The sequence below is a fragment of the Neovison vison genome, chromosome 6 (assembly GCF_020171115.1).
Source record: "Neovison vison isolate M4711 chromosome 6, ASM_NN_V1, whole genome shotgun sequence".
Classification (NCBI taxonomy): Eukaryota; Metazoa; Chordata; class Mammalia; order Carnivora; family Mustelidae; genus Neogale; species Neogale vison.
In genome coordinates, this window is record NC_058096.1 from 163,527,627 (window position 1) to 163,539,696 (window position 12,070).

At 35.7% G+C, this 12,070-nt stretch overlaps 1 protein-coding gene across 3 annotated transcripts in view; it reads left to right on the plus strand.

The window, feature by feature from the left end:
- Nucleotides 1-12,070, plus strand: part of TCAIM (T cell activation inhibitor, mitochondrial) — a 58,063-nt gene that overhangs the window by 20,650 nt on the left and 25,343 nt on the right. For all 3 annotated transcript variants that reach the window (XR_006385085.1, XM_044252832.1, XM_044252833.1), the window contains exons 4-5: nt 1,015-1,168; nt 5,744-5,996. Coding sequence is in view for 2 of the 3 variants with exons in the window: in XM_044252832.1 (XP_044108767.1) it covers nt 1,015-1,168; nt 5,744-5,996 (407 nt within the window). In the remaining variant the exon portion in view is untranslated. The remainder of the gene's footprint in view (nt 1-1,014; nt 1,169-5,743; nt 5,997-12,070) is intronic.

The window sequence follows — 12,070 nt, forward strand, 5'->3', positions numbered from 1 at the left end:
CTAGGTTTCAAAAATCAAAACTAAATACAAAGTTTACTCAGAAGCCTCACTCCTATCCCATTTCTTTTACCCCATTTGTATAACTTCTGGAGGTAAGAATTTTTATTGGTTTCTGGGTTGTTCTATATATTTCTTTTTGGCAAACATAGAAACTTGTAGCAAAACAGAATTACAAAGATTTAGTCTTAACACTAGCAGGAAAGGTACCTCAGCAGCCCACTGAACTATGGTAGCTAAGAACAGCATATTACAATCAGTTAAACAAACAAAAATAAACTGATTGTTCCTAATTTCAGATCATACAGTGTATCTGAGAAGAAACCTACAGTGATAGGAAACATGGTTACTATTTATGCCATTCTCTAGAGCTATTCCTTCACTAAAGGATGTTTCTTCTTTTCACTTAACAACCTTGGAAATAACTCCATGTCAATTCCTAGATATCTATACCACATTCTTTTTTTCTTTTCTTTTCTTTTTGGTTGTATAGTATTCCATTGAATGAATGCACCATAATTCAACCAGTCTCAGGATGGTCATTTTAAGAGCTCTTTATTAGAGAGAAATGACTTGCAGATATTTTCTGTCAGTAGCTTATTTGTCAGTAAACTGCTTATTGTATGTGTGCATGTGTGGTTTTTTGTGTGCCTTTTTTTTTTTTTTTTTAGTTTTTAGTTTTTTTATGTAAGTGGACTTATCAACCACATATTATCAATCATGTATTAGAGATATTTAATTATAGTTAGGCTTTTTCCACACCAGAGTTATAAAAGAGTTCAACATGTTTTCTTCTAGTACTTACTTTTTTTCACATCTTAGCCATAAAGAGTTTGTTCTGTTACATGTAAGAATGTGGATCTAATTTTATTCTTCATCGAAGAGTTATGAAATCCCAACATTTTTAATACTAAATTATTCAGTACCCTCAATAACGTGTTTAAAGTTCAGGATATAAATTCTGTTGTTTTCTTGTTCTGTTTTGTGTGTAAATGCTCCTTGGTATTTTTTTTCCAGGAAGTCAATGAAAATTCTCTTAAGAGATTGAGTGTCTACTTAGAAAACCTCCAGAAACCAGGCTTCAGGTCTTTGAAACCAACTCAGCTTACATTTTATGTAAGAGAAACGGAGCAGAATTCCTCTGAAGGCCAGGAACCCTTTAGCACTTCCGGTATGTTTTCTTATTTCTAGTGTTTCCCTTGCAAGCTATGTGGTAAATATGTTTATTAAGTCTGCCGTTGCCTGAATACCTTTGGATTGAAGCCTTGGTCATAAATAAATAAATAAATAAATATGTATGTATGTATGTATGTATGTATGTGTGTGTAGATATGTATGTATGTATGTATATAAAATTTGATTGTTCTCTCAGAATTAGATTCTGTTCCTGGCTACCTGTGTTTGAAAAAGCCATTTTTTTGAGTTTAAACTTTTTTGTGTGTAAAACTGAATGTTCCTCTTTGTTCACCTCCTATTTCATACTTTAAGTGTTAACCATGTATATAACAATTTACATTTTTTAAAAAGTACAGCCTATATTCCCTTACTTAGCCATCAAAGTACCCCATGAAGTAGGTAGTATTTGCCCAAGTAAATTATGTGCAGGGACTTTCCCAGGACTGGAGATGGAATGTGGGTCTTGAACCTAGCCAGGCCTTTCAACTCCCGTTCTTTTTAGTCAGTCTTAATAGATAGCCTTCTTTTTGGCCTTTTGTTACTGCTTTAGCCCTGATCCAAAAATATTTAAAATTAAGGGTAGATAGGTAGATACAGGTCTATCATTTCTCTAAATATCTAAATAAAGGGATCATCCTTTTGGTGATCCTTGAGGAAATGACTTTATTTTTAGAATGAACTTTAAAATAATTTTAAAGTTTTACCAAGAGCTTTCTCTGAGTTAAGATTAAAACAAGTACAAAATGCGCTATAATTTTTTTCTGAAGCAAACTGTTAGACAACTCAAAATCTGATAGGTTTTTGGAACCTAGAATCTATTTCTAGCTCTGCCAGTGACTAGCTGTGAGAGCTTAACTTCTGGTTCTTCATTTTGAGAAAGTTTAAGTACTAAAGCATGGAAGAGGTTAAGTACTGTGTTAAGTACTGAAACACTCACAGTGAAGACCCCTGCCTTATACTTTGGGCTCGCAGGGCTCTTGGGTGCTTACATGGAGTATGGAAGAGCTTGAGCTAAGAAGTACTAAAACAGGATCTTTATGTTGAAAACAACTTCCCACCCAGTCTCTCTAGGAATGAGCATTTGATAATACATTTACTCTGTTTTCTTACGCTCTCATGTTTGTATGTGGGAGTTCAGGAATCAGAAATTCCTTTCCTTCACTGTTCTCCATCTACCTCTGATTTGGGAGTTTTATTAAAAATAGACACTATTCTCATTATCCAAGACAAAAAGTCAACTCATAGCCCTGTTGTGAAGGAACTGCTCTACTGAAGAATGCTTAAATGATAGTAGTAATAATAAGTAATTATGTTTATCACTCTAAATGACATAATTCTATTTGAAATTGTAAACAATAACAAATATGCTGTGTAAGACCAAATATTCATAAATACTCTTTAATATATACACAGTCAAGATTAGGCCATGAATTGAAAAATATCATATACTTAGGCATAGTGGTCTACTTAGATCTCATGATTTCTCTCTCCATAACAGATGGAATGTATGAGAGCAAATTACATCCTTTACAGTTTTTTAAAACAAAAATGTTATCACCAGTCTATTTTTATTTGTCTGTATTTGGGAGAGTCAGACTCATTTCTAGTAGCTACAGTTGCCACTTTCACGAGCACCATCTATTGGGTTTGTCTTGAATGTTGACTACACGTGGAGTTAAAGAATAAACCAGGTCTATTTGTTAGGGAAGGAGCAAACAGAGGGAAACTCAGAAACTTAAGAAGTTTCACACAGCAAATTAAGGACAGAGCTGGTACTAGAAACAAATGTCTCCTTAATCCTAGTTTAATGTGATTTATATGCTACATTATGTATTCTTTAAAAATATTGTTAGTAATCATTTTTACCTTTGCCTGTATGACAGAGATTGGTACTCTGACAAGTATTTAATGTCTTTAATCTCTTGATCTGATTATAAAATTAAGATCATTCCTAATTAAGATGGTAATAAGGTAAAATGGTTACTACTGATTTTCATTACTAAAATTAAAGTCTTAAATCACTTCTTCACTTTTGATGGCCTATGAGGAAATAAACTTCCTTCAAACAAGTAGAAGATTCACTGGGAGCTTTCTGTGAGTTAATACTACAATAAGTAACTGTAGCAGCTATGACTGAATAAAGACAGAAATCCTCAACTTTCATTAATGGTAAACTTTGAGCCTTTCATTAAACAAAAATGGATTATAGAAAAAATGAATTCAAAGTGGGAGATAATACAGCATATATGACAAAAAGATAATGTATAAAGAGCTCTTGGAAACCAAAATGAAAACACAAAGTAGCTCCATTACAAAAATGGGCAAAGACAATGGCTAGACAGTTCAGGAAACAATATATACAAGTAGCCAAAAAAATTAAAATGTTTAATTTTAGTAATCAAATCCAAACTAAACTAATGATGTACTGTTTTCCAATAAAGCATATGCACATTCCTTAGCCCTTACATTCAATTAAATAATTAATGGGATTGATAAGGTAGAAACAGATTTATCCTTGACTGAGCTCTTCATACCCTCAAACACAAGAATTAGGACTTGACTTTCTTCTTTCACCAACTAGAACAACTCCGCTACTAGTATTTCTCACTTTATCATAAAATGATTCAAGGAATTTAGCTAAAAAAACTTTCTTAGTTTGCATGTTCTAGATTCCTTAACTCTGTGTGGCAAGTGGAATGTGTATCTCTTGAGAATGATTTAAATTGTGAAATCTGTCATCAGTGCCAAAGATAAGAAAATACATTTCAGGGGCATCTGAGTGGCTCAGTGGGTTAAAGCCTCTGCCTTCAACTCAGGTCATGATCCCAGGGTCCTGAGATCGAGCCCCACATTGGGTTCTCTGCTCAGCGGGGAGCCTGCCTTCCCCTCTCTCTGCCTGCCTCTCTGTCTACTTGTGATCTCTGTCTGTCAAATAAATAAATAAAATCTTAAAAACAAAAAGGAAGATACATTTCAGCCTTATATAAAAAGTGAAAAATAAAAGCTTTTATGTCCATCAGTTTCAGAAATGTCAAAGAAATTATGCTTCGTTTCCTTCATTATGTGGACTGATATATATAACTGCTAATAAAAAATGGATTGATCCATACATACAGACATGGAAGAGTCACCAATTTTAAGTAACAAAAGCAAGTTCAAAGTAATATGTCTAGAGTGATACTGTTTATGTATTAAAAGGAAACAATCCAAACTGTAGGTGTATGTTTGTGTAAATGAATAGCATATATTGTATGTAATAAGCAAAGGAACACAGAAAAGGTCTAGAGCAATCTGACTGTCCAAGAGAACTTTCTGTGATGATATAAATGTTCTGCATTCACACTAATATAGCGGGCACAAGTGCCATGTGACTGTTAAGCACTTGAAATGTTAGCATGACCAGAAACTGAGTTTTAATTTTGTTAATTTGCATTAATTTAATTCTAAACTGCCACTTAGGGCTAGGAGCTATCGTATGAAATAGTGCAGGTATGTTATAGATGTGACTAATAAATCCAATATATATATTTAAATATATATATTTTTAAATACAAGTCTAATAAAGATGTGAGGTTTTAACCTTTTTAAAAGGAGACTTTTATTTTTATTATATGTATCTCTAATTTCACAGTACTTATATAATAATGTTATAATTTTCAAAACCAATTAAAAGTACTTTTTAAAAATGAAGAAAGAATCAGCATGCTGTTATGGAGAAAATACTGGGCTTGGAGTCAACTCAGATTTAAACCCTTGCTCTGCATTCTTCCTATTTCTTCACATTTGCAAAGAGATAATAATCACACGGTTGGTAGGGTGTTGAGAAGTTACATAAATTCAGCTAGAATCATGCCTAACCCCCACTAATGAAGAGAAAAAAAGGAGAAAACAGATTTCCCGTTGAGGTTGTAACAAGTTAAGATTACTAATCTTAGCCCACTTCGGTTATGGGTACTTGACTACCCATAATCAAACTAAGATTGTAAAGTGTTAACTTTTAAACAATTAGGGAATTTCACATCCCTTCCAAAATATGTTGAGTTATTAAGTAGTTGTGTGGACAAGTGTGAAGATAATCTCCTGTAATCACAGAGAAAATTCGAGATGGGTTTGTGTCACCCCTGAGACTAGACTCTCTGGCTGCTCTCATCTGAACCACTGTCACAGTACACCCTCCCCATCCCCTTCTCTCCCCCTTTGTCTTAGTGCCAGAAACTGTCTTTCATGGACACTTGCTCATAAGAGGCCTTTTCCATCTCTTAGACTGTCGAGACCAAATTTATGGGCAGAACTGAAAATATTTTGAATCCCCTCCATGGGCTGGAGGTCTCTAGTGCCAAACTAGACAGAGAACTGACCAAGGAATTCATGAAGGTAAAGATAACTGCAGTGTAGTTTTGGACAAGAGAAGTAGTTTTCTGTTTACAGATTATTTTCCAGTAGGATAATTTTTAATCACTAATCAAATGTTTTTAAAAGATTTTTATTTTATTTTTGTTGTTTGAAAAGGTGTTTTTAAATAAGTGAATAATCATCTGTATTAATTGTTTGGGGGAATTATATTCTCTAGGATTTCGAGCAGTCAAATTTACTTTGCACACCAGAGATCTGCTAAGCACAGTATTATATATTCTCAACTCCTGCAGTTTATCTGTTGAACATATCCAAAGCTTGAATACTAATGTGCATTCTCAGCCTCTCAAGGAGGCTAAAAGGATGTCTGACAGGCCCATCAAGTGGGACAAATCTTACTACTACTTTACTGGATTTAAGGACCCTCATGAAGACCTCGAACAAGTCTCAAGAATGGAAACAACCCTAACGTATGTAAAAGTTCTTATTTTACTAAACTTATTCATAGTTCATATTTAGAATGAAAGTCTGATCTTCCAAGAATAGTAATTTCTATCAGAATAGTTAATCCAGTAACCATTATGAAAAAGATTTCATGTTTCTTAAAGTTGCCCAAGTACTTCCAACTATATTTAATTTGTAGTCTTTTGATACCAAACATGCATACAGGGGATTGTTTCGTTTTAAGTTTTAAAAATTCTGCTCTTCAAGTTACCCCTGGTAAGTAGAGAAAAGATATACACCTAAGACTATTAAAAAAAAAGTTAGTTTTTTTCATGTGTTAAACATTTCCAGTTTCTCCAGATAGCTCAGCAGTAATGTCCTTTAGTGTAATAATCCATACATGATAGAAGTGCATGGAGACAATATTTGAAAATATCATCTGGGAGGTTATAAAGTATAAGCTATCAGCTATAAAATAAATTAGTCCTAGTGATATAATAATGTATAGTGTGGGGACTGTGGTTAATAATACTGTATTGTATATTTGGAAGTTGCTGAGAGAAAAGATCTTTACAGTTTTCATCACAAGAAAAAAATGTGTTACCATGTATGGTCATGGCTGTTAACTAGACTTACTATGGTGATCATTTTGTAATATATACCAATATTAAATCATTATGTTTTATAAATGGAACTAATGTTATATGTCAGTTATATCTATATTTAAAAATATCATCTGGAAATATTGAGAAAGAATAATTTTTAATTATAAAAGCCATGTATGAAATATTTCCCTTTTACTTGTCCTGTTTGTAAAGTCACCATTAATGTTTTTTTGAATAAGTCCTTTTTGGACTCCATAAACACCACCCATATTCTGTTCCTATAGTTGTACCTAAAGAGTTCATGGCTTACCAGAGGATTCTCATTTATTACATCATAAATTATCTTTAATTATCTACTGGCAGAACATCTACTTTGTGAACTACCTATACTAACTCAGGAATCCCTGCCCTTGCTATCTAGCTAGATTCCAAATAAAGCCATAGAGACAAGAAAGTAGTAGTCTAGTACAGAAAGGGAGACAAATAACCTGTCAGAAGGCATGTGTGTACATGTCTATGATGGTCTGTCCGTGGTCTGTGTATGTGTGTAACTAGGGGGTAAATCACCTCCCTAAATATGTGGATTTTAATTGTTCAATTTTTAATTGTTCCAATTCTCTTTGTAAACAAAACCAGAATGAAAATGTGACTTTGGGAATGATAATGACAGACCAGAAGTAATGAAGTAATGAAGATAGAAATTGATGTATAGGGGCACCTGGGTGGCTCGGTTAAGCCTCTGCCTTCGGTTTGGGTCATGATCTCAGAGTCCGGGGATCGAGCCCTGCATTGGGCTTTCTGCTCAACGGGGTGTCTGTTTACCCCTCTCTCTCTCTTAACCTGCCTCTCTGCCTACTTATGATCTCTGTCTGTCAAATAAATAAATAAACTCTTTAAAAAAAATTGATGTATATATATAAAAAAAGTCATGGTAAGGTAGAAATTGATGATTTAAAAAAATGGTTTAGAAAAACAGAAGAGATGATTGAAGGTGATTACATGCAGAGGCTACAGTGGAAGTAAGTAGTTTGCTTTGAGTATGAGCAGCTCCAAACCCTTTGAGCCAGTCTTGACCTTCTCCCAAACACAGATACTGCGCACTTTGAAGGTACTCTACTGAGGTCTTACTCAACAGTTTGTTTTAGGTGAGTTTTTCCCAGTAACGATTCCAGGAGCTTTTATCATAAAAGTCAGAATGGTATCTGTATCAATTTCTTGTTTCAATTATTAATTTCTTAAATTTGTAATTATTTTAAAATAATTATAAAATCATCGAATCATTGGAGAGCTTTCAACTCATGAATTGAGTGATGCTGCCTTATAAGATTTAGGGTACCTGTGACAGCCAAAATTTGTTAGCCACCATGGTCATTTTGGCCATATGCAGTTCATGGTTTTTTTTGTTGTTGTTGTTTTTTTGTTGTTGTTGTTGTCAAATTGAAAACGTGATTTTTAAAAAAATTTCTTATTTTTTATAAACATATGTTTTTATCCCCAGGGGTACAGGTCTGTGAATCGCCAGGTTTACACACTTCACAGCACTCACCAAAGCACCTACCCTCCCCAATGTCCATAACCCCACCCCCTTCCCCAACCCCCCTCCCCCCAGCAACCCTCAGTTTGTTTTGTGAGATTAAGACACTTATGGTTTGTCTCCCTCACAGTCCCATCTTGTTTCATTTATTCTTCTCCTACCCACTTAAGCCCCCATGTTGCATCACCACTTCCTCATATCAGGGAGATCATATGTCTTTCTCTGCTTGACTTATTTCGCTAAGCATGATACGCTCTAGTTCCATCCATGTTGTCGCAAATGGCAAGATTTTATTTCTTTTGATGGCTGCATAGTATTCCATTATGTATGTATACCACATCTTCTTTATCCATTCATCTGTTGATGGACATCTAGGTTCTTTCCATAGTTTGGCTATTGTGGACAATTGCTGCTATAAACATTCGGGTGCACGTGCCCCTTTGGGTCACTATGTTTGTATCTTTAGGGTAAATACTCAGTAGTGCAATTGCTGGGTCATAGGGCAGTTCTATTTTCAACATTTTGAGGAACCTCCATGCTGTTTTCCAGAGTGGTTGCACCAGCTTGCATTCCCACCAACAGTGTAGGAGGGTTCCCCTTTCTCCACATCCTCGCCAGCATCTGTCATTTCCTGACTTGTTGATTTTAGCCATTCTGACTGGTGTGAGGTGATATCTCATTGTGGTTTTGATTTGTATTTCCCTGATGCCAAGTGATATGGAGCACTTTTTTATGTGTCTTTTGGCCATCTGGATGTCTTCTTTGCAGAAATGTCTGTTCATGTCCTCTGCCCATTTCTTGATTGGATTATTTGTTCTTTGGGTGTTGAATTTGCTAAGTTCTTTATAGATTTTGGACACTAGTCCTTTATCTGATATGTTGTTTGCAAATATCTTCTCCCATTCTGTCAGTTGTCTTTTGATTTTGTTCACTGTTTCCTTTGCTGTGCAAAAGCTTTTGATCTTAATGATATCCCAAATAGTTCATTTTTGCCCTTGCTTCCCTTGCCTTTGGCGATGTTCCTAGGAAGATGTTGCTGTGGCTGAGGTCAAAGAGGTTGCTGCCTGTGTTCTCCTCAAGGATTTTGATGGATTCCTTTCTCACATTGAGGTCCTTCATCCATTTTGAGTCTATTTTTGTGTGTGGTGTAAGGAAATTGTCCAATTTCATTTTTCTGCATGTGGCTGTCCAATTTTCCCAACACCATTTATTGAAGAGGCTGTCTTTTTTCCATTGGACATTCTTTCCTGCTTTGTCGAAGATTAGTTGACCATAGAGTTGAGGGTCTATTTCTGGGCTCTCTATTCTGTTCCATTGATCTATGTGTCTGTTTTGGTGTCAGTACCATGCTGTCTTGATGATGACAGCTTTGTAGTAGAGCTTGAAGTCCGGAATTGTGATGCCACCAACTTTGGCTTTCTTTTTCAATATCCCTTTGGCTATTCGAGGTCTTTTTCTGGTTCCATATAAATTTTAGAATTATTTGTTCCATTTCTTTGAAAAAGATGGATGGTACATTGATAGGAATTGCATTAAATGTGTAGATTGCTTTAGGTAGCATAGACATTTTCACAATATTTATTCTTCCAATCCAGGAGCATGGAACATTTTTCCATTTCTTTGTGTCTTCCTCAATTTCTTTCATGAATACTTTATAGTTTTCTGAGTATAGATTCTTAGCCTATTTGGTTAGGTTTATTCTTAGGTATCTTATGGTTTGGGGTGCAATTGTAAATGGGATTGACTCCTTGATTTCTCTTTCTTTTTTTTTTTTTTCCCAATTTATTTATTTTCAGAAAAACAGTATTCATTATTTTTTCACCACACCCAGTGCTCCATGCAAGCTGTGCCCTCTATAATACCCACCACCCTGTACCCCAACCTCCCACCCCCCCGCCACTTCAAACCCCTCAGACTGTTTTTCAGAGTCCATAGTCTCTCATGGTTCACCTCCCCTTCCAATTTACCCAAATTCCCTACTCCTCTCTAACGCCCCTTGTCCTCCATGCTATTGGTTATGCTCCACAAATGAGTGAAACCATATGATAATTGACTCTCTCTGCTTGACTTATTTCACTCAGCATAATCTCTTCCAGTCCCATCCATGTTGCTACAAAAGTTGGGTATTCGTCCTTTCTGATGGAGGCATAATACTCCATAGTGTATATGGACCACATCTTCCTTATCCATTCATCCGTTGAAGGGCATCTTGGTTCTTTCCATAGTTTGGCGACTGTGGCCATTGCTGCTATAAACATTGGGGTACAGATGGCCCTTCTTTTCACGACATCTGTATCTTTGGAGTAAATACCCAGGAGTGCAATTGCAGGGTCATAGGGAAGCTCTATTTTTAATTTCTTGAGGAATCTCCACACTGTTCTCCAAAGAGGCTGCACCAACTTGCATTCCCACCAACAGTGTAAGAGGGTTCCCCTTTCTCCACATCCTCTCCAACACATGTTGTTTCCTGTTTTGTTAATTTTGGCCATTCTAACTGGTGTAAGGTGATATCTCAATGTGGTTTTAATTTGAATCTCCCTGAGGGCTAATGATGATGAGCATTTTTTCATGTGTCTGATAGCCATTTGTATTTCTTGATTGGAGAAGTGTCTGTTCATATCTTCTGCCCATTTTTTGATTTCTCTTTCTTATGTCTTGTTGGTGTAGAGAAATGCAGCTGATTTCTGTGCATTGATTTTATATCCTGACACTTTACTGAATTCCTGTACAAGTTCTAGCAGTTTTGGAGTGGAGTCTTTGGGTTTTCCACATAGAGTATCATATCATCTGCAAAGAATGATAATTTGACTTCTTTGCCGATTTGGATGCCTTTAATTTCCTTTTGTTGTCTGATTGCTGAGGCTAGGACTTCTAGTACTGTGTTGAATAGCAGTGGTGATAATGGACATCCCTGCCGTGTTCCTGACCTTAGCGGAAAACCTTTCAGTTTTTCTCCATTGAGAATATTTGCAGTGGGTTTTTCATAGATGGCTTTGATGATATTGAGGTATGCGCCCTCTATCCCTACACTTTGAAGAGTTTTGATCAGGAAGGGATGCTGTACTTTGTCAAATGCTTTTTCAGCATCTATTGAGAGTATCATATGGTTCTTGTTCTTTCTTTTATTGATGTGTTGTATCACATTGACTGATTAGCGGATGTCAAACCAACCTTGCAGCCCTGGAATAAATCCCACTTGGTCGTGGTGAATAATCCTTTTAATGTACTGTTGAATCCTATTGGCTAGTATTTTGGTGAGAATTTTCACATCTGTGTTCATCAAGGATATTGGTCTGTAGCAATCTTTTTTGATGGGATCCTTGTCTGGTTTTGGGATCAAGGTGATGCTGGCCTCATAAAATGAGTTTGGAAGTTTTCCTTCCATTTCTATTTTTTGGAACAGTTTCAGGAGAATAGGAATTAGTTCTTCTTTCAGTGTTTGGTAGAATTCCCCCGGGAAGCCGTCTGGCCCTGGGCTTTTGTTTGTTTGGAGATTTTTAATGACTGTTTCAATCCCCTTACTGGTTATGGGTCTGTTCAGGATTTCAATATCTTCCTAGTTCAGTTGTGGTAGTTTATATGTTTCTAGGAATGCATCCATTTCTTCCAGATTGTCAAATTTGTTGGCATAGAGTTGCTCATAGTATGTTCTTATAATAGTTTGTATTTCTTTGGTGTTAGTTGTGATCTCTCCACTTTCATTCATGATTTTATTTATTTGGGTCCTTTCTCTTTTCTTTTTGAAAAGTCTGGCCAGGGGTTTATCAATTTTATTAATTCTTTCAAAGAACCAGCTCCTAGTTTCGTTGATTTGTTCTATTGTTTTTTTGGTTTCTATTTCATTGATTTCTGCTCTGATCGTTATGATTTCTCTTCTCCTGCTGGGCTTAGGGTTTCTTTCTTGTTCTTTCTCCAGCTCCTTTAGGTGTAGGGTTAGGTTGTGTACCTGAGACCTTTCTTG